At 36.3% G+C, this 20,712-nt stretch overlaps 4 protein-coding genes across 12 annotated transcripts; 2 read left to right on the top strand and 2 right to left on the bottom strand.

Annotated features, from left to right (window-relative positions):
- On the top strand, positions 1,324-11,742 carry LOC109708873 (SNF1-related protein kinase catalytic subunit alpha KIN10-like). Of its 7 annotated transcripts, XR_002215835.1 has the most exons (11): positions 1,324-1,471; positions 3,027-3,219; positions 3,633-3,817; positions 4,202-4,381; positions 4,489-4,620; positions 4,702-4,886; positions 7,522-8,144; positions 8,448-8,601; positions 8,718-9,365; positions 9,958-10,329; positions 11,313-11,742. XR_002215835.1 is itself a non-coding variant. In XM_020230772.1 (7 exons), exons 2-6 carry the CDS (start codon positions 3,033-3,035, stop codon positions 4,843-4,845), a joined length of 828 nt encoding a protein of 275 aa, XP_020086361.1. In that variant the 5' UTR covers positions 1,327-1,471; positions 3,027-3,032; the 3' UTR covers positions 4,846-4,886; positions 6,525-6,660. The 7 variants fall into 7 exon arrangements, 2 of the variants coding, with proteins under 2 accessions (XP_020086362.1, XP_020086361.1); XR_002215834.1 differs by having other exon boundaries at positions 7,957-8,144; positions 8,448-9,365; XR_002215832.1 differs by having other exon boundaries at positions 8,448-9,365.
- LOC109708870 (CO(2)-response secreted protease-like) lies at positions 6,219-11,275 on the bottom strand. The gene is made up of 11 exons (XM_020230766.1): positions 10,960-11,275; positions 10,516-10,610; positions 10,304-10,401; positions 10,042-10,194; positions 9,697-9,808; positions 8,942-9,494; positions 8,745-8,845; positions 8,425-8,667; positions 8,006-8,120; positions 7,492-7,705; positions 6,219-6,802 (listed from the first exon to the last, which is right to left on the bottom strand). The coding sequence occupies exons 1-11, from the start codon at positions 11,050-11,052 to the stop codon at positions 6,255-6,257; spliced, it is 2,325 nt and encodes a 774-aa protein (XP_020086355.1). The 5' UTR covers positions 11,053-11,275; the 3' UTR covers positions 6,219-6,254.
- Positions 14,653-17,293, top strand: LOC109708872 (probable serine/threonine-protein kinase PBL18). Of its 2 annotated transcripts, none has more exons than XM_020230771.1 (6): positions 14,653-14,850; positions 15,384-15,613; positions 15,704-15,836; positions 16,008-16,144; positions 16,513-16,636; positions 16,866-17,293. In XM_020230771.1, the coding sequence occupies exons 1-6, from the start codon at positions 14,790-14,792 to the stop codon at positions 17,150-17,152; spliced, it is 972 nt and encodes a 323-aa protein (XP_020086360.1). In that variant the 5' UTR covers positions 14,653-14,789; the 3' UTR covers positions 17,153-17,293. The 2 variants fall into 2 exon arrangements, with proteins under 2 accessions (XP_020086360.1, XP_020086359.1); XM_020230770.1 differs by having other exon boundaries at positions 14,655-14,871; positions 15,387-15,613.
- LOC109708871 (nuclear pore complex protein NUP50B-like) lies at positions 17,414-20,385 on the bottom strand. Of its 2 annotated transcripts, XM_020230768.1 has the most exons (3): positions 20,227-20,380; positions 19,168-19,367; positions 17,414-19,077 (listed from the first exon to the last, which is right to left on the bottom strand). In XM_020230768.1, the coding sequence occupies exon 3, from the start codon at positions 19,053-19,055 to the stop codon at positions 17,745-17,747; it is 1,311 nt and encodes a 436-aa protein (XP_020086357.1). In that variant the 5' UTR covers positions 19,056-19,077; positions 19,168-19,367; positions 20,227-20,380; the 3' UTR covers positions 17,414-17,744. The 2 variants fall into 2 exon arrangements, with proteins under 2 accessions (XP_020086357.1, XP_020086356.1); XM_020230767.1 differs by lacking the exon at positions 19,168-19,367 and having other exon boundaries at positions 20,227-20,385.

Raw genomic sequence — 20,712 nt, 5'->3', positions numbered from 1 at the left:
TTGATATGGGCAACCTCTACCTGTTTCTCTCTTGCTTTCTTGGTAATCTTGGAATTATGTTTATTTGGGTGAAAATGTGCAGCATAGTTTTTTTTCCGTTTAATCTTAATTCTGTTAGAAGTTCTTCACCATATTCATGTATCAGCTTTGTCGGAGGCTAAACTGTATCATTACACAGCTTGCATTTCTTGTATCATGCCCTTTCTTTTGTTTCTCTCCTTTCTATGAAGTTGAGAAGATTCTCTCTTAAATTTGGAAAAACTGCCTTTAGGTTAATCTTACTGTTTTTAAGGTTGGCTCCTAATCTGTATCTTACTGTTTTTAACCTTGGTTCCTAGCTATTTAGTTTCAGCAATATATGTTAGTTTTGTCAATTATGTCCATTTTTGTTTCAAATTTTGTTAACCCAGACAAAACTGTGGAAAGGTCTGATGTCTGATGCTGACGCGACAAATGTGGTTCGCCACTTACTTCCGTCGACGTATAGTTGAGGGGGGTCCTTGTGTATTTTTAGCAAAGAAGGTTTAGGAAAGGCATTTTTTTGATCTATTAATTTTGATACAAGAGATCCTCTCTTTTACCAGTCATGTTTACACTGATCGCTTGATTTTATAGCATCGCAATGTTCTGCAGCATCCATGTATTACTTGAATCTTTTGTAGTGGAATTTTACCCTTTATTCTTGTTTATCACTTATTTCCTCATTACTATTAGTAATGAATATTTATTGTAGATTTCAATCTATTGTAAATGGAACATGCTTCTTGTACAGCCACAAAGGGTTGTAGATTTTATATCCTTCATCCTATAATTGATAAAAATTCAAATAAAATTATTTGAATTTTTATCAATCCTAGAAGGAGGGGTATAAGATCTAAAAATTTTAAAAAATGATGTGACAAGGAAAATATTAATGTTTTGGAATGAAGTGAGTGTAAAATGTATATCCTATTTTGAAGTGTACATATAGTATTGCTCTTGTAAATATAGACTCTTGTAAATGTACACCCTACTTCAGTGACTTTGCAAAACTACTCTTTTCTGTTAATTTGCAAATAGACTTCTTAACAGTAAATATTATAAATTTGTAAAAAAAATATTTTTTAATATTGCATATTTTAAATATAGATTTTTGCCGCAAGAAATAATTATTTCGGATTTGAAGTATTTGGTCGGATCTAGTTTTGAATGCAGATTTTCGGAATCTGTCGTATTCAAGTTCAGGCTCGCATTTTGAGTTCGGTTGTGGGGTTTGGGTTCACATTTTTAGAAATTCGCTGCCAATCCGGCCCTTGACATTTCCATCTCGTCACCTCCGTCCGTCCCCTTCAAACTCCCGTCCAAGTCCTCTTCAATGTCCCTCTCTCTCTCTCTCTCTCTCTCCTCTCTCTCTCTCTCAATAAAACAGCTTCCTTAGATTAGCCTGTGGAGTCTTTTTTTGGCCCCCAAAATCCCAATCCAAAGGCTTCAGGTTTGCGTTTTCCTTCTTTTTCTTTTTTTCTTTTTTTTTGTTTAATTACTTCTTAATTTCATATTTGCGTAACGTCTCAATGTAAATATTCGATCAAACGACGAGTCCCGAGTCCGAACTTGAATTCTAATGGTTTTGCGCCGGTTTTAGAGATTAAAAGCTGCCGAATAAGTTCTTTCTTAGGAATTGCGTGCCGAACAAGACCTGCTTTTGTGATTTGAGTAGTTTCCGCCACCATTTTATAGCATCATTTAATTTTTTTTTTTCTTTTTATAGGCTCATCAAAATATAGAAGCAGTAGTTTTCAGAAACTGCAATCCCACAATGCTCAAAACCCAATTGGATTCAAAGCAGGACTGACAGATAGCACGTGTTTATTACCACTCTTGGACACGCACCACGTGACTATCTGCGAAAGGACATATGTTTAAAGATTTAGATCTAATTTGGTAACGTTGTGGCTGAAAACACTATTTTTATATTATAAAAAAAGTAAAAAGAAAAATTCTAAAAAAGGAAAAATTGAATATGCTTTTAAACGTTTTAGTCTTTCTATTGTATAAAAGTAATATTTTTAGCCACCATATTACCAAATTGGGCCTTTAGTAGTTTGTTGCAGACTAGCAGTTACCTCCTATCTTTATGGAGAGAGCTTCACAAAAAGTGATTTTGTAAAATAATTATTTTCACTAATCTCATAAATGTTTCATTATTTTTCTTTCGATAATGTGTACAGATATACTATCAAAAGGGACGTTGCATAATATTGAGGGTAAATCACACTTTTGCTCCTCAAACTATGAGGCGGGTGACACGCTGGTCCTCAGATTTTAATTTGTTGTAATTTCTAACTTGAACTTTATAAATTATTGCAAATAAGTCCCATGACCCAATTTATTTGATTAAATATTGATGAATCGCTGATGCAGAAGTGATGTAGCATTTTAATTATTGTGGCATTATCTAACATAACGCTGTTGCATTACTTCCATATTAGCCACATGTCCAGCTAATTGGGTTGCGGACTTGATTGCAATAATTAAGAAAGATCGGACTAGAAATTGTAACAAATTAAAGTTTGAGGACCAAAATGTCACGCGCCTCATAGTTTGAGAACCAAAAGTGTAATTTATCCTCATATTTATGCAGCAATTATTGAATGCTTTGTAGTTTCCTACATACCTTAGCTTTCGTATACTTAAGATTACTGAACATGTATTTAAGGATTGTGCAGACAAACTATAGCAAAATACACTATAAATCTTACCTTTGAATTTCGACCTACCTTTAATTTTTTTTGATGCAGTGGCATAAAAAGTTGATAAAATGTTGCATTCGAATTTTTTTACCAAGTCTGATCTGATGAATTTCGATATGCAGTTTGTCAGACATACAGAATCCAATCAATGTTCAGTTATAGCACAAAAGAAATGCTTAACCGTATTTTGTAGGCTTTTCTTTTTCTTGTTTTTTGGTTAAAATTGAATTGATTATGTGTATGTCGGATGCTCAGCGTTCGACAAATGAAAACTTTCTTTTGATCTTTCCGTTGCAGCAATAAATGGAAAGACAAGGAGGGGAAGCGGAGACGATTGATGCGGAATTACCAAATTATAGACTTGGGAAAATACTGGGGATTGGTTCATTTAGTAAGGTTAAAGTTGCAAATCATGCATTGACAGGGAATGTTGTTGCTGTCAAAATTGTCAGCCGCCAAAAGCTGAGAAACATGGACTTAGAAGAAAATGGTAATTTAAAAGTTCAGGAATGAGAAACACTTAAGTTTCTGAGTTTTATCTATCAGATTTTTCCTTTTTCTCGATATGTTTAACTCAACAAACTGTGGGACCTGTGGAAATGGGATAATAAAGCGTGGTTCATTTGTTTCATCACCTGTCGAAGTTGTGTGGAAAGTGGAAACTGTGAGGAAGATGTGTTGAAAGCGAACAATTTGGCAGTTGCTGGAAATGGAGAAGAGTTTTTCTTTTATGTGCTCATCTCATTCTAGTCTTTCACTAGATATTCAGTGATTGGTTTTTGAGTTTTACGTCTCTATATGACTCATGTTTTATTAGTACAATACTAGTGCTATATGTTTGCAATACATTTTGTCAAAAGATTTCAGAGCAATAATATAGTTACCTACATCTTTGGAATGCAGCGAGGCGAGAAATTGAGATCCTAAAATTGTTGCAACATCCTCACGTTATTCAATTTTGTGAGGTCGTAGAAATGCATGCAAATATATATATTGTAATGGAGCATGCTGAATCAGGGGAGCTTTTTGATCATCTTGTAGAAAAGGGCAGATTGCAGGAGTGCGAGGCTCGCCATTTTTTCCAGCAGGTCTGTGAATTCTTTTCATCATAAAGTTGTTGATAGCCTGATACATAGCAGTAATATCTTATTCATAAAGAACTTTATAGAAAAGGGTAAAGAAATTGCAGCAGAGAATCAAGTTTTCTTATTTGTCTCAAATAATTGCAGCAGAAGTGCATCACTAATTTTAACAATTGTGTTGACTACATTTTTAAGGTGTTTATTTCTTTTTTGATAATTATTTGAATGAAAAGTATTTTTGTTCTTTCACATGGCACAGTTTGATAAGAAGAGTTATCTCAGTTCAGACGGGAATTATCACCAATTACATGGATATATTCATTTAAGAATTGAGAGTTTCTCTTAATTTGATATTTTCCATTTATTCTTAGTTATCGTTGTTGGAAACAGATTATTTCTGGTGTTGAACATTGCCACAGAAATATGGTCATACATCGAGATCTAAGGCTAGAGAACCTGCTTTTAGATTCAAAATATAACATCAAAATTATTGACTTCGGCATGAGTAATACATTTTGGGACGGTCAACTTCCGAGGACTAGCTTTCTGAATCCATATTCAGCACCGGAGGTAAATATTCTTCCAAATGACAAGAAGTCTGTCACAATGAATGCCATATTTTGGATGTAAATTTGCTCTCATGTATTACGTGTTCTGACAAATTACCAATTGAGCAGCTAATTTCCCGTAAACCGCATAATGGGCCTGAAGTTGATGTTTGGAGCTGTGGTGTTATCCTTTATGCTCTTATATGTGGGCATCTTCCCTTTATGGATGAGAACATACCCAACTTGCATAAGAAAATAAGGGTAAAACATGGTTTTTTTTTTTTTTTTATTAATTGTCCTGTCAGTTTGTGCAAAACTGAATCACACAGCAATGTTTCTTAGGGTGGAATATATGATCTTCCTGAAAATGTGTCTGATGGAGCAAGATATTTGATTTTAAGGATGCTAGAAATTGATCCTACAAAGCGAATCACCATTGCTGAAATTCGCCAGCATCCTTGGTTTCAATGTAAGCTTCCTTGCTAATCGTTTTCCTCTCCACCGGATTTGACGCAGTATGTGAGATGGTACGTTACTAGTCTCATGCTTTTGGGCTCTCTTTTCACTTTTTTCAAATGAAAGCTTATATTATTGTCAAGTGTTGTTTCTTCAGTTATTTAAAAATTTAAACTTGGTTCTGATTGTCCATTTGCTACTACTAGAAATTGTTTTATGTATCTTCACTTGATATGGTCGAACCTGATTTTCTTTTCTTTTTGAGAAGCACGACTGATTACTTTTTGCTGTTATCGCTTTAAATAGCTCATGAAAGTTCATAGGCCTTAAGAGCAGTTGGTATTTCCATCGAATTTAGTTCAATTGAATTAACTAATGGGGATGACCCATCAGATTTTCATCATTTGGTTAAAGGCACAAAGTTCGAGCTATTAATTGTGAGAAATGAGAACTTGAAAAGAAGTGAATTTTCGTTTGTAGTTTTCCAGGATATCTGGGGCAACTTATCTCTCTCTTTCTGGTAGGCCTTCTAGAAGGTTGGTCCTCTGCGCAAATAAAGTTTGTGTTAGTGCAGTTCAGAGCTCATCCTTTTGACATGATGATGGCCTTCATTGAAACGTTACAAAACTTGAGAAATTTTTGGATAAAAGTGGATGCTAGAAGATGAAATGCACATAGTTTCCTGGCTAAGGTCACCACTCTAAATGCATGCCCGATAACTTTTTTCGTCTTTGTACAATTGGTGATGAAATATTAATAGTTGAAAAACTTTGATGATCTGGAATTGGAAGGTCGCCTAATATGGTTAGATTGGAAGTTCAAGTATCATTGCTATTAGTTTGGTACTTCATGACATGAGAAGTTTGGATCAATATCCGTGCAAAAACAATAAACTTGTCTCCTTTTCTTCATTTTTCTGTATTTTATTGTAATTTGTATCAGAAAATTTGGTGCCTTTTGAGTTAAAACAAAGAAATGTCAATTTACAACAGAAATTTCAGAGGACATAGTCCCTAGTACATACAGTGCTGGAAATTATGTTGTTTTCTCACATTTACATATCCTTCTGTCCTCGAATGTTCCAATATAGGCACAAAATAGATAAATGATTTTGAAGTAGTTGCATAAACTTGAACTAAAAACAGTGAAAAGACCAAACACTGAAAATTATAATGTCAAAATGGTTTATTACCTTTTCTGCATACATCAGATGAAAAGAAACATTACAGAACTATCACCTTAAAATTTTATAGCAAACTCGAATCATAACTATTATTACACCCTTTCTGTGAAAAACATGGCGTAAATTATAAAGAACAACTTGAAGGAAACAGTATAAGGAAAATCCCCACAAAGACATCTGTTCTAATTAGAAAATTTGAAAAGAATTTCTTTTTTTTAAAAAAAAAGCAAAGACAAAAGCCGAAGCAAAAAGCAAGTCATATAACATTAACTGCAAAGACGGTTCGAACCACGTGTGCCCCATCGGACCACATCACGGACCCAAACCGGTAACCCTTATTTGCATCCATAGCACTGAAAGTGATCTCATAAGATGCCTTCATCCCTCTTCTATTAAATACCAATCTGTCAGGTGAAACCTTGACCATTAGTCCGTCTGGTGCATCAACACTTGCAATATAGGTTGCGTTTGATGGCCCAACATTTGTTGCAGTTCTACTAACAATGACTACTTTTTTACTATCAAGCTGCGCAATAGAGATCGAAGGGTAGTTGATGTTGGTGATGAGTTGAGGTGATGGACTGAATGAGCAGCTGAAATTGGTGCCTGAGATTTTCCTGATGATCTGATTCTTGTAGCCGTAGTAGCAGAGGAAATGCAGGTAATCATCTACTGTGGTTTCAAAGACTAGGCCTGGGCTCAGGGCTCGGAGCGGACTTATTTCTCCTGCACCCATGTCATGATAGTTTGCATCGGATCCCGTGCTACTTGTTAGGGGCTTTCCAAGATTGTTGACTGTGATAGCTGTGATGAGGAACAAGCATGGTTAATCTACAAGATTCATACTCTTCTCTTGCAGGAATTTGTTAAGTTTATATGATGGAAAACTACGTGTGAGAAGAAACACTGGGATGATAAATTATCTATTATTTCCGTAAGATACAATAAATGTGAATTTCTCTGTTAACTGATATTGTTGATTTTATTTCCTTTTAAAATTTTTGTCTCTCGGGAATAATTAGACTCATTTTTTAGCTGTTCATTAGTAACTATTAGAAAAAAGCAAGCAATTTTGTAAAAAAGAAGCACGAAGTTTGTCTTTGTTGTTTGAATGTGTTTTCTGTTGTCTTAGTATTTCGTGTCTCAATTCTTGGGATTGGAGGTTGCTGCAAAATTTGCTGTCTAAGGCAAGTTTACATAAAGGGACAAACTTATACGTACAAATACTATATTAATATCTGCCCAGGAGAAAAGAAAAAATTTGATGCAGAAACAAACCATAGTGTGAGCAACATCAAAAAGCCATTTATTAATACATTCCATGTTTAGAAAATTAGCGCACCTGTAGCTGTCTCATAAACTTCAGTAATTTTAACTTCCTAAGTGTTTTGTGTTTAGTTTCTTGATCCATTCGACGACAAGTATCAAGTGTATACATATATCTAATATGCGAAATATCATGGAAGAGTCAGATTTTACTTCTTGAATGTTACCTGTTGTCATGAGTGCTGATCTTATCATAGAAGGAGACCATCTTGGGTGAGCCGATCTCACAAAGGCTGCGGCGCCTGCAACATGCGGGCAAGCCATCGACGTCCCGGATTTTATAGCGAAGTCTGATGGCTTCTTTCCTTCTGGAACGGCTCCAATGTCAACTGCAGGAATTGATGCTGCAAGAATGCTCACTCCCGGAGCCATAATATCAGGCTGTCAAACAAAAGAAACGAAACACTATCAATTACGTATATTAGGAGCTTTAACATATATACCATTGTAAAGTTTAAATTTCCATTTATATGCCTTCCAACTGCAGCTTCTTGTGAAAACTAACAGCACTTTTGCTAGTACAAGGGAATATTATAAGTGATAAAATTAGATTTTGAAGGGCATAGTTGAAATTTCAAATTTCACTGCTATGCTAGTAGATAATTTTGTAAGGTTGTGAAATATTTCTACAGATTAAATCATGAGTTTGTGCTCTTGGAAAGATTCTTGATAAAATTAGACCTTTAGGATGGCTTCTGTGAGTCCTCCTGGTCCTCGAGCAGAGAAGTATGCGACGACTGGCGCTGGTTTGAACTCCTTGAAATCCTCGGTCGGGAGAATTGTAGCTGTTGGCTTCCTGTTTTCAATGATTCAAATCAAGGTTTGAGTTTTCAATGGCCAAGTTAATTTTATCCGGTAGTGCATGTCGATATTGTTTTCTTCCGCCCCTCAAATTCTATGTGGTTGAATGCACCTAGGATGGCCTTTTCAGCTGTTGTTGTTGTCAGATTTGTTTGCAAATTCTATATTTACTTACAAAAAATGTGATTTTAACCATTTTTTGTTACATGAATTTGAGGAGAAAAAAAAAAGCATTAGCAATGCCGAATGTTGTTGTCTTTTTTCTAGGTACTGCTGTGGTAGATGTTTTCTCAACTTACTTGGTAGAGTTTATGTACTGCAGTATCTGAGCCCCTGCATCATTACTGAGTTGGGAGAAAGGGAAGCTTCCAGAATCAAATGGCACTCCTTTCTCAACCTCATCTATCAAGATCAGACCTTTTGCGCGAGCCCCTTCAGCCACCAACTTCTTCACTTTCCTCGAAACAGTTGGATCGGTATCCACACAAACTACTATTTTTCCGGCAGTTTTATCATCATCCAGTGATCCAGGATAGCAGTTACTGTTATCAAAATAACGTAATGAGAGAATAATCTCAAAGCAAAATTCTAGGAATCAGCAACAATGAAAGGAAAAAACCTTGCTTCTGATACTGGTGTGAATTCTGCTGCTACATCTGCCCCAAAGACAAGTGGGTGCTGTTCATACCGACTAAGGTTAGAGAAGTTTATCGCCGATCCCTGAGGTGAGAAACACTCTTGATATATTACAGAAGAACATTTATCTCTGCAATCTAAAAGGAAAAGAAAAGTAAAAAAAAAAAAGAAGTTTTGTACCTTCAAAACACTTCCATTGCCAAGAACAATAGTGGACTGAAAAGCTCTATCAATGCTTGAGGCCGCCACGGTTAAAATCCATGGAGCTGAATTAACCACAGTAAAAGGGTCTGGTCCATCATTTCCGCCCGAGCAAACCACCAAAACCCCCTTTTGATTTGCATGGAAGGCTCCAACAGCTATAGGATCACTAAGAAAATCCGACTGGAAAATGGAGCTCATTCCTATCGATATCGAGATAATGTCAACTCCGTCGTTTATCGCATCGTCGATGGCTTTTAGTACAGTGGAGCCTGCGCATCCGCCAAGAGAGCATGCCTTGTACATTGCAATTCTGCTCGACGGAGAGCCGCCCTTTGCTACTCCTTGTGCGAGACCGTAGTAGCTGGCATTCGTTACAATTGAACCCGCAGCAGTGGATGAGGTATGTGTTCCGTGGCCGACCGAGTCCCTTGGTGATCCAAATGAAGTGATTTCAGGAATTTGGGACTTGTTTGTAGGTGGTTGTGTTGATTCGGCTAGGTTGTTGTAGTATCTTGCACCTATGAGCTTCCTAGTATAGATTGAGTAAAAGAGAGAATCCATTTAGAAAGAAAATGAATAAAATTGTTCTTCTTTCCACATGCCAAAATATATGATGGAAAACAGAAATTCAAGGATGTATTATGTATATTATATATTAGCTTTTAGGGGCATCCTAAGTTTCTGAAAGTAAAAATTTTCTCAGAAACTTCACTTGTAGTGCAATATTTTACCTATTACAGTCAGTTTTTTTGAAATCAGATCCTTCCATACATACGCCTTTCCACCTTGAAGGGACCTCACCTAACCCTGCATCATTAAAACTAGGCGACTCGGGCCATATACCTGAAATAGCAAAAAAAAAAAAAAAAAAAAAAGAGCTTGGCAAAGTTAATCGCACTCGTTATACGTTGTGAGTAGTTGGCATTTGTATTTTTCTTGTTCTTTATTGTATAACTAATTGGTGATTATGCTATATTAATCATCTGGTGCAGGTTCCATCATTCATGGTTGAAGAAGTAGAAAAATCTCTCTTTTAGTTACGTAAATGTTAAGAAATCTCTGCATGAAAGAATTACCGGTATCGATGATGCCAATGATGACATCATTAGATGCTCGGCGATTTAGCCGCTGTGATCGCAGGCCCGATTCCGTCTCTAGGAAATCCCAGGAGCGCGTGGTATGGAGTTGAAGAAATCGGTCATGGAACACTGATACCACTTCACTGTGGCCTGCTTTCATGCGTCATGCATATGCGCATTACAGATGAGAAATAAAATTTCCTTGCAGATTAATTTGCAAAGCTAGAAGGTCAAAATAACCATAAGAAGGAGATTCTACCTGATAGTTGAGCAGCTTCTTTTTCGGTAAGCATGGCAGAGAAGCCCTCAAATACATGATGATAACTTTGTGTTAGATATACTCTTTCTTGCTCTTCACTGTTGCAATCAAAGATCGATTCATGATAAGAAGCTTTCTTTTTTTAATATATTTGTGAAATTTTTATGAGAGTTTAGAAGTATACTCTGGTAATTGTTAGAAAAGAGTACAACCTTGGAATAACTGATGACAGTATTTGCAAGTGCGCTGCTTGTATAGCCTCTGGGTTTCTATTTTGTGAAAAGCTCCCCATATAGATTACATAAGACTGTCATTGAATAATATGAAGATTAGCAGATTAGAAATATTCAAAGACAATGATAAATAGCCCACAACAAAAGCTAAATAATGCTGTACCTTTGATTCTCAAAAACATTAGCAATGCGAAACCATCAGAAGTTTCACTTGATTCAAAAGAAAGGAAAGATTGTTTTGAGCATGTCACACTGACAATTATTACTGAGATACAATTATTATGGTTTTCTCTTTTCCTTCTGTTTTGAGGACATAATTGTGAAGGAAATTTTTATTTAATTAAAAAGCAAGTGGTATAAGCTCAAAGTTTGCAGAGAAATTTTCGTTAGATAATAAGCATATTAAGACAAACTGTGCTTTACCTCTTTAATCTGGTTTGAAGTAGCATGGAGAAAATGGGAGACGAAAATGAGAAAGACGAAATGCACGAGGTTGGCCATGGAGGGTAACATCATTGTGTGTGTTTCTTAGTAGGTAATGAAGCTAAACATAGCAACAGAAGTGTAATGAATTGGCTTACATGGCCCTATTTGTAGCTTTTCCTTTGGCAACCTTTTTGTAATGAAGGGAATCTGATTCGTCTGAGCCCCTTTGAATTGTTTAATTCTCTTGTTTGTTCTTTAATCTTTGTTTACGATCTATAACACGGATAGAAACTTTTCCTTTCATTTATCTATTTGTCGATGCTTAACTTTTTGATATGTTGGTATGTCAGGGTGCAAGTAGGAGAATCAAACCATAATTGCGTTGATTGCTATGGAGGCTTCTTCTCAAGGAGGAATGGAATAAGAACTCTCTCTCATATCCGCGTCCAGTGTTACTAGTTCTAGCCATTCTTACACAGTACATTGCTATTATGGTTTAGTCTCAGTATAACAAACCAATCTAATTTGAATCAATGATCGACCGGCTTGGTTATTAAACATTAGTGTCTTGGTCTACCAATAAATAATTAGGGTTGTAGATTAAACTGAATATTAATATTTTCAATTTATTGTCCACAGAAAGAAATTCAACTCCTATATATGTATTGTTCTTGGTTCTATTCTGATTAGACAATTCATATTGTCATTTATGAAATGTAAATTTGCTAATGAACTTTGTATCATCGGTTCCTACTTCTTAGGTAAGTTTTTGATCATAAAGCAGGTTTTTGCTTTAGTTTTATTGTCCAAATTCAGTTGCAATGTGCAGGAAACTTGGTATGCAAGTAGTTCCTTAAGGAAACAACACTCTTACATGGCACCATCTACTCCTTTATCCTTTACTCTGTACTATGGGATCCAATCACACTACCTTTGTTTAACTAGATCCAAGATATTGATCAAAGTGAGTTAGAAGAGTGAGTTAAAAAAAGAAAAAGCCATTCAAAATGTCAACAATACTCATCAATGTCACACATAAAGATCTCTCTATAGATTCCCCCTACTCCCCTTTATTGCCTTTGTAAATCTCATTCATCTTCTCCTTTATTGCTGGAAAAATGCATGTTCTTAACCCTTTATTCCATCACAAGCCATCAGAAACCACCCATTTTATGCTCTCTCTCTCTCTCTCTCTCTCACTCTTTCATTCTCACTCTAACCCAGCAATGATTTGGACATGTTGAGAGGGAGGCAAAGCCAACCCCTAAAGAAGTGCTTAAGAAGCTTCTCTCTTAGCTTTTCTAGTCTTAGCTATTTAACAGTATCTGCTGCTGTTGTATGTGAAAGTAGTTTTGCTGGATTTGGATAAACTGGAAAGGGGATATTATTGAGTTATTGAGATCTTCTTCTATTACTGTAGTTATGCTTCTTCCTTTTTGGTGTTAATGGCACTGCAAGAGATTTTTAGGGCATGTGTCATATTGTTCCTTACTTAAGTCTCAAGGCAGTAAAAGAAGCATCACTTTGAGCTTTTAAAGGTAGCTTAAACATTGCGTAAGCCAATGTTGTTGTTTATTACATATGAAAGCAATGCGATTCTTTCTTTTTTTTCTTTTTTTTTTTTTTTGAGAGAAAGATACTATGTCATCTGCTTTGTTTCGTTTATTTCTTTTCGTTCATTTTTTTGTTTAGAAATAAATTAGCTGGAAACACGAAGTAATTAGGTTTCGAATTTGGAATCTCGGGTACTAACTACCAAATTCTTTACCACTTGCGTTAGAGACGGTCAGTGCAATGTGATTCTTGGGAGCAAAGATTATATCCTATTGACTTTTTTTTTTCTTTTTTTCTTTTTTTTTTCATGTCAGTTCCTCAAATCTTTGTTTTTGGACTATAAGCCCCCTTGTAGTGAGTGCGAAGTGGGGAACAAAACTAGGGTAAATTGATTAGTGCTGCATTTTTATTTTTTATTTTTTATTTTTCAGAAGAGCTTTTGTAGGATTATAAAATACAACAAATCAAATTTATTTCTATGTAATTACGGGATCGAGTATAAAAAAAGCTGAATTAAAATTTATAATCCTACAACAAAGAAAAAACTCCACAGATTACACATGTGATTGAGCTCAAATCAAGCATAATTTGGTGTAATTTTTTTTTTAAAAAAGGAAACTCTAGTTCCTGCCTCCACCAATTGTCCCCTTTAAAAATGGAAATAAATTAAAGTAGGGCTATAAATGGGTTGGGCCGGCCCATCTGGCCTGATGGTTTGAACTTGGGCCAACGATGCTCGAGCAAAATATACTCCGGCCCAAATTGTAAATAAGGAAAACTTCAAATACCACCCCGTGGTTTCACACTTTCTCATTTTAGTACTCTGTGGTTTAAAATGTATCAATTTAGTGTTCTGTGGTTTTATTTTTATCTTTTTACTATCGATTTCACTAATTATTTTAGTTAAATCAGTGACAAAGTTAAAACTAAAGGGTACTAAAGTGAATATTTGATAAATCTAGGTATGATATCTGAAGTATTTTGTAAATAATTTAACAAAATATTAACGGAAAAGCTGACGAAAAAATAAAAATGAAACCACAGGACACTAACTTGATACACTTTAAATCATAGGGTACTAAAGTGAGAAATTGCGAAACCACATGGGTGGTATTTGAAGTTTACCCTTATAAATAATATTAGTTTCCGCATATTGTAACGAATCGGTTAAAATATAATTTCTGCAATCCACATAATTTTTCAGCGGCGACACCTCAAAACCAGATGAACCTATAGTAGGAAAAAGTTTAGAATGCGATTGTCATATTGCTGACGTGGTGTCTCCAGCCAATTTAAATGCACCCATGGAGTTTACTCATCCCATCATAATTTTTAGAAAAATATTTTTGATGTACTTTTATCTCAAAAGAAGAGATATGTTTAGCTGGTTATAGATGTAGTGTTCCTATTATAAATACCTATTTGTTGGTGTAATTATAAATCATAACGTACTAAATTTGGTTGTCAAAATCTCAATGGACCTTACAATTATTTTTTTATAATTACATTATAAAAGTTCTATTAATTTCAATTATTATCTTTGTTTGCCTTTTTTTCCTCTCTCTTGTCAAATTCTCTCAACTTCTTTTCCTTTCTCTCTTCTTTCTTTCTATCCAAAAGGAGTGTAGTACTAAGTCATTTTCAATTAGATTCATCATTTTGTAACATGTTTTGGTAAACATGCTATTAGAGCCTGTCCTAAGCTCCTTTCCTTCGAAAGAGAATTTTAGTTCAATTTCCCGCATTTCCCATTCTATGGCAATTTTTTTACGTATTTTTTAATTATTTTTTAATATTTTTTTAATTAGTTATATACAATATGCATTAGACATTTATCATGCACGTGAGTGGGATGTTAAGATTAACACTAAACTATTTTTTACTAGATTGATCTTTCAGATAAGATCTTATATAATCACAATTTATTAGTATTTTCTCCTCTTTTTAACGAGTAAAGATTGAGTCGTCTCACATAGCTTTTCTTTCTTATTATTAAATTTTTTTTTGGGTCTTTTTTTTTTGTTGAAAAGTAACTCATAGAGCTTATGAAGTTTCCACCAAAGTGAGGTTGGGCCAATTTTTGTTAATTATTGACTTGAATAAAAGTTGACTTGAGTCAATGGAACAAATGAATCCCTTCCTTGATCTTTCCCTACTTGCCTTTACCATATACTTGGTTTGGATTGCATTAATGGACTAACTAATAAGAGAACTCTAAAAAGGAAAAATTAAAAAGGGACAGTAAGAGAACTAAATTTTGTAGCAACTGCTTGATGGGGAACCTCTGTGGGAGATCTGCTGAGTGCTCAGTTGCTGCTTCTTCCTCTTTTCATGCTTCTTCCTCTTTTCATGCAGGTACACAGATTTTTTGCATTTAACATTAAGCCCTTTAATTTCTTTTTCCTGTGTTTTCCAAACACTAATGTTGTCTTAGATAGTTGTTGAATCAAACCATGTTGTATGATTTTTTTTTTTTTTTTGGTCATGTTTTGCATGTATCTGATTGAGTTTATTGCCAGTTTATGTACTTTTCTGGATATGACTCTAAAAAATGTAAAACCTAATAAATAAATAAATAAATAATTAGCTGCTAACTTCTTAGGAATCGGAGCGTGCGCCGCACAAATATATTCGGAGATTTAGATTGATCAAGTTTACTGTTCAATCAAACTTAAAATCATTCTCCTTAATCACTTTGATAATATTATTAGCCTCCTTGATGCCTCCAAGTTTTGTTGTGTCCAAGTTTATATCTAATTCTCTCACATTTCATAGTTCAAGTTGTATATAAATTTTAAGATAAATCTTTAAGTTTCTTTGAGTCGAAACCGATAACAACAGTTCAGCAAATCTCCCTTTACCATTCCCAGATGAAACATCACCTGCTGCGAATTTGAACTCCTTCAGCTTGAATGATCTCAAGTTAGCCACCGAAAACTTCGACTGGAATTCACTTCTCGGCAAAGGGTCGTTCGGGCGTGTCTACAAAGGGTGGATTGATGAGGAAACTTTTGCCCCTACAAAACCAGGAGTCGGTATCGCTGTCGCCGTTAAGAAACATAAATCAGAAAGTCATTGGGGGCGTAACGAATGGCAGGTACGGCTTTTATTTACGCTTAAAAATGACTTTTTGCGGGATAATTTGGAATCAGTTTCTGATTTTTTACCTGTAAAATTGTGCTTGCAGGCAGAAGTCACTTACTTGGGCCGTCTTCACCACGAAAATATTATAAAACTTGTCGGTTACTGCGCAGAATCTGACAGCAAAATTCTTGTGTATGAGTATATGCCTGGAGGCAGCTTGGCAAACCATTTATTCAGTAAGTGATCACCCTTCTATGCTTTAAAGACCTGCATGTATGTTTCCAAAATACAATGTAAGAGGGGGCTCTTTTAGTTTCTCCTCCATCGATCGATGTGCGAAAATATGTATGTAACTGTATTTGCATGTTAGTTACCTATCTATAAATTGTCGATCTCATCGTATGTAGGAGAGGCACAGCCGATTTCTTGGGAAATGCGTATCAGCATTGCGGTCGATGTCGCTCGAGCACTATCATTCTTACATAGCTTGGAAACTCAAGTGATCTACCGCGATTTGAAGTCCTCCCATGTTCTCCTTGACTCGGTACGATTTCACTCATACAACATTAAAAAAAAAAAAAACAAGTTCAAAAAAAGAAAATTCGAAAAGATCAATAAGATGAGTAACAGCCGAGAATTGCAATCACATTGATGGTGGCGTGCGTATGAGGGTATGAACCCTCATCCTCGTGGGGCTGAAAGGGTTGAAGGTTGACTCTAATATCATATTATTCAAAAGATCAATCTGATAGAAAACAATCTCGAAATATTTTTAAACAACATTAATATTATATTATTCAAAAGATCAATATGATAGAAAACCACCTAGAAATTCTTAAACAACATTAACATCTTTTTGAACATCACTATTCTTTGTTCCTTCATTTGAAAGCTTCAATTGATAATTTGCAGGACTTCAGAGCAAAACTGTCAGATTTCGGTCTGGCACGGAACGGTCCAACTGGGGATGAAACACATGTTTCGACTTGCGTTGTTGGAACCGTTGGTTTTGCTGCTCCAGAGTATATTACAACAGGTATGTCTAATCTAGATTCAGTTTCACAAACCTGAAAATATATCTTAAAAAAAGTGCAACTAGCTTAGAATCTGCAATTGTTGACAACTTTGTTTCTCTTTAATCTCCCTTTTGAGTTTGGATAGTCTCAGTGAAATTTTTACCACTAGTTGCATTAGTAGCAATTTTATCCTTCTTCCAAACATATTGATGTTCTTTTACAAGGCTGTGTATGCTTTTCTTGTTCCAGGTCACTTAACTGCGAAATGCGACGTATACAACTTCGGGGTGTTATTGTTAGAACTCATATCTGGAAGGAAAGCAGGGTCACATTTACATGAGAAAAGAGAGATACCTAGAATGATGGACGCGAGGCTCGAGGGTCGGTACCCGAGGAAAGAAGCCAAAGCTGTTGCTGCTCTTGCTTTCAGGTGCACACATGCTGATCCGAGAAAGCGGCCGAACATGGCAGAGGTGCTGACAGCATTAGAAGAGATCAAACAATCTAAAGATACTTCAATTGCTCAAGCACACTGAAGGAAGATTTCGGCCCTCGGGAGACTCTTAGCTCTTATGTTCTTGTTGCTCTATCCCCCTTACTAATATAAACTCATACACAGAATGATTGGCTTAAAGCAATACTAAATAAATGAAATAAATGGGTTTTTCTCTTTTTAACTTCTAGTTATTTCAAATACATGTTATCGTATCGGACAATCGGAATATAAAATGTAAGCAACATGGATATGCACTTAACAACACTCCCACAAAATTAGCCATAAATTGGTACCAAGAGCATTCCACAATTTATAGTCTATAACCACATGCTAATGATACAAAATATTGTACCCTTATATTTCTCAAAGATACTCAAGTACAATACAATAAAGCGGCAAAATGTGCAACTGTTAACCTTCACTCGTACTCTTCAGAGGAGAGGAATTTAACTAAAGATAGTTCAAAATAGATCTAAGACTTAGAGAGAGAGCTTGAAGCTATAGCAACAAAACATCCTTAAGGCGCCATACAACATCCAAAAGACGAAAAAAAAGGAAGCAAGAATTCCACCAGTGTTTACAACAGACACCTGTTTCTGAGAGATTCATCTCAGAAGCACTAGTGTGATTCTTTACTCATCAGATGCCTTTGGAGAGTTCTCAGGTGTCTTCAGTACCAGACCCTTCTCACCCTTGTGCGCCGCCACAGCTACACGGAACTCTTCTCTTATACCGCTATCCTTAAACTTCAAAGCAAATGTATTGAGCCCTTCCTTCCCTTCTCCCGCACTATTCAGACACGCAAAAGTGACCCCTCTCTTGTCCATATCCTTCAGTGACATGTCAGGGTAGAGACTCGCATTAAGTATAAGCTTGTAAATACCCTTCGCCCTCATAACAAGCCTCGCCTTTTCATCGCTTGATTTAGATACGTTCAATTTGAGCTCACCCTTTCCTTTTTCCTTCCACCCTCCCTCCAAATACTCGAATAATACAGCATCTGCAGTAAATACTGCTTTTTCATTCTCTTCACCGGTTTCAACAGGTACTTGCTGCATAGAGACCGTGCTGCTTTTATTTGGTTCAGAAATACTATTGTTTAAAGTACCTGAACCAAAAGAAAAAGAAGATGCATTATCTTTCTGAAGGCCAAAGAGAGGTCCAGAACCCGCAAATGTCGATCCTTCACCGGAAACTGATCCAAAGGAGAATGCAGATGCCGAAAATCCAGTTCCCGCAAAGCCAGTGAAGGCATTTTGGCTACTTGACATTTCTTTAAAAGAACTAAACGGCGTTGCTGACGCAGATTTCTCTTTCTGTTCGCTTTCTTTCTTTTCTTCTTGATTATCCTTCTTTTCGTCTTCATCTACCTTTGTCCCTTCTTCGTCTTCCTTCTTTTCTTCTTCATCTTTCTTTTCTTCCTCAGCTTCCCTCTTTTCTGCTTCAGTTTTTTCTAGTTCTGTTCTCTCAGCCTTAGTCTCCTCACCTGCTTCTTCTTCAGCTTCATCAACAGTCTCTTTCGCTCCATTTTCCACTTCACCACCTTCTGCAAGTCGAGTACTATCACCTTTAGATGTTACTTCATTAGTTGTATCTTCCGACTGGCCACTGTTCTCTTCCTTCCCTTCCTTTTCATTCAACAAAGCACCACTTTCGGTTCCATTTGCCTCACTCCCTGTATCATTCTTTACTTTATTTTGTTCTTCTAGGTTAGGCGGCACAAATTTGATGGTGGCGAAAGGGTTCGACGAGGGAGCGGACGGCTGTTGATGACGGCGGACCTTCACTATCCTTCTTGTCGCCATCACTTCCTCGCTAGCTCTTTGAAAAGTCCCCATTTCGGTCTCGGAAGTATCGTCATCAACCTCAGGATTATCCTTGGAGAGTTGTACCCCGGCAACCCTCTTCTTAGATGCAGGGGCTGCGTTTTCTCCATCCGCCATTTAGATTATATTGTTAGGAATCCTGATGACAATAAATATGCACTTAGGTGTCGTAGTTATTGTAAAAGGACATAGTTGATAATCAGTAGCGCATAGAACACAAATTAAAAACCTGCTTTATTCATTGAATGATCTCGTATCTTAGAGAAATTTGAATACATCCCGACTTATTTTTCTTCATGAACCACTACCACAGAAAAAGCTCCAAGAATCAAACTGCTTCCACATCAAATTATCAGGGTTTGTTCGCTCCTTAACGGCCGCCACAATTCTTCAAGGGATCGCAATGCCTCGATTAAGTTATCACTACTCCTACAATTTACCCTAAATTCTCTCCACTTAATTAATCTCTATGTCACGCCTATTTACAAGGCATGTAGTGCAATATTAGGTATGTAAGAGAATTAGAAACGTCGACAAATAGAAACCTAAAAACACGGGCGCGCCATACTAGATTCGGCTTGTACTTGGATCAAAGCGAGACAACAGAGTAATTAATATACGAAACAAAACTTTACAGTCCGAGATTAAGCCGATCAGATAAATGAGCCGAGGCTCTCAAAACTGGCGTGCGATGCGCGGGCGATCAAGGCATATATGCAGGTCCTTGTATTTAAAGTATGTTAAAATGATTGATAAATTCAGAGCGAGAAACAAATTAATAATTAGCCGAAGCGGAACTATGCTATTCTTGATAGCCATTCAACTAACAAACAACAATCAATATTCTCTAATAAAACCATTGCCCGAATTGCAGTTCGCCACCGAAACAATAAAAGATCGAAATTTACGACCTAAAAATGTTCAATTCTGTCGCAGAACCCATCACCGAGCACGCAAAAGGGCAAGATGGTCATTTCAGCAAAAAAAAATTATCAGAAACGGGGACTGTATGGTGAGCTTCAATAAAACCACTGTTCGGGGGGTAAAAATTTCAGGGTTTCAAAGTTCAGGGCGTAAATTGCAATTCGCGCAAACTTCATGTAGTTCGATTACTTCTTTTCCTGTGACTTTTAACAATCAATCAATTATCTAAGCAGCTAAAAACACAAATGATACGATATCGTAAATCCAATTTAGACAATAAATCAATAATAAGCAACAACAAAAAAAAAAAATTCATTAGTATATTAGAGAAATAATCTTAAAGATTAGAGAGAGAGAGAGAGACCTGTGGGGGAGAGAGACGAGGTGGAAGCTTCTAGAGAGAGAAAGATAGAGAGAGAGAGACTCAGCCTCTCACCGTATGATGCTCGGCGAAGAGCGAGCGAGCGAGAGAGAGAGAGAGAGAGAGAGGGGTGAGGAATGGGGAATTAGGGCAAAAATGCGTGACGGGGTTAGGGTTTCGTGGCTTATTGGTTACTATGACCGACTCTGTTGCTCACCCGTACCCGATAAGAGGTCGGAATCCGACCGCATACTCGGGCCTCTCCTCTCCCCGTATGCGCCCGCTCCGCATAATAGACCCGCAGGGAACAGCAAACAACTCCGGCCCATAACTAAAAAAAAAATAATAAAAACAAGGCTAAATTACAGTAAACTTCTTGTCAAAATTTATTTTTTACTTTTCCTCCCCAATTTTTAAAAATCTATATTTTACTCTCTCGAAAATTGAAAATTATTCATAGGAATACGGTGTTAATTGTGATGAAAAAAT

Source organism: Ananas comosus, linkage group 4, assembly GCF_001540865.1.
Source record: "Ananas comosus cultivar F153 linkage group 4, ASM154086v1, whole genome shotgun sequence".
NCBI lineage: Eukaryota > Viridiplantae > Streptophyta > Magnoliopsida > Poales > Bromeliaceae > Ananas > Ananas comosus.
The sequence above is the reverse complement of the archived record's forward strand: the minus strand, read 5'-3'. Positions and strand labels throughout refer to the sequence as shown.

What these genes read in the sequence shown, in the direction of transcription:
- LOC109708872 (XM_020230770.1), top strand. Translation starts at nt 14,790, where the DNA reads ATGGGGAACCTCTGTGGGAGATCTGCTGAGTGCTCAGTTGCTGCTTCT. An exon ending in GGGGGCGTAACGAATGGCAG is followed by an intron (nt 15,614 to 15,703) that starts GTACGGCTTTTA and finishes TTGTGCTTGCAG; the next exon opens with GCAGAAGTCACTTACTTGGG. An exon ending in CTTGGCAAACCATTTATTCA is followed by an intron (nt 15,837 to 16,007) that starts GTAAGTGATCAC and finishes CATCGTATGTAG; the next exon opens with GAGAGGCACAGCCGATTTCT.
- LOC109708873 (XM_020230772.1), top strand. Translation starts at nt 3,033, where the DNA reads ATGGAAAGACAAGGAGGGGAAGCGGAGACGATTGATGCGGAATTACCA. An exon ending in CATGGACTTAGAAGAAAATG is followed by an intron (nt 3,220 to 3,632) that starts GTAATTTAAAAG and finishes TTTGGAATGCAG; the next exon opens with CGAGGCGAGAAATTGAGATC. An exon ending in ACTTGCATAAGAAAATAAGG is followed by an intron (nt 4,621 to 4,701) that starts GTAAAACATGGT and finishes AATGTTTCTTAG; the next exon opens with GGTGGAATATATGATCTTCC.
- LOC109708871 (XM_020230767.1), bottom strand. Translation starts at nt 19,055, where the DNA reads ATGGCGGATGGAGAAAACGCAGCCCCTGCATCTAAGAAGAGGGTTGCC.
- LOC109708870 (XM_020230766.1), bottom strand. Translation starts at nt 11,052, where the DNA reads ATGATGTTACCCTCCATGGCCAACCTCGTGCATTTCGTCTTTCTCATT. An exon ending in GCAATGGAAGTGTTTTGAAG is followed by an intron (nt 8,846 to 8,941) that starts GTACAAAACTTC and finishes TTCTCACCTCAG; the next exon opens with GGATCGGCGATAAACTTCTC. An exon ending in ACACCAGTATCAGAAGCAAG is followed by an intron (nt 8,668 to 8,744) that starts GTTTTTTCCTTT and finishes TTTTGATAACAG; the next exon opens with TAACTGCTATCCTGGATCAC.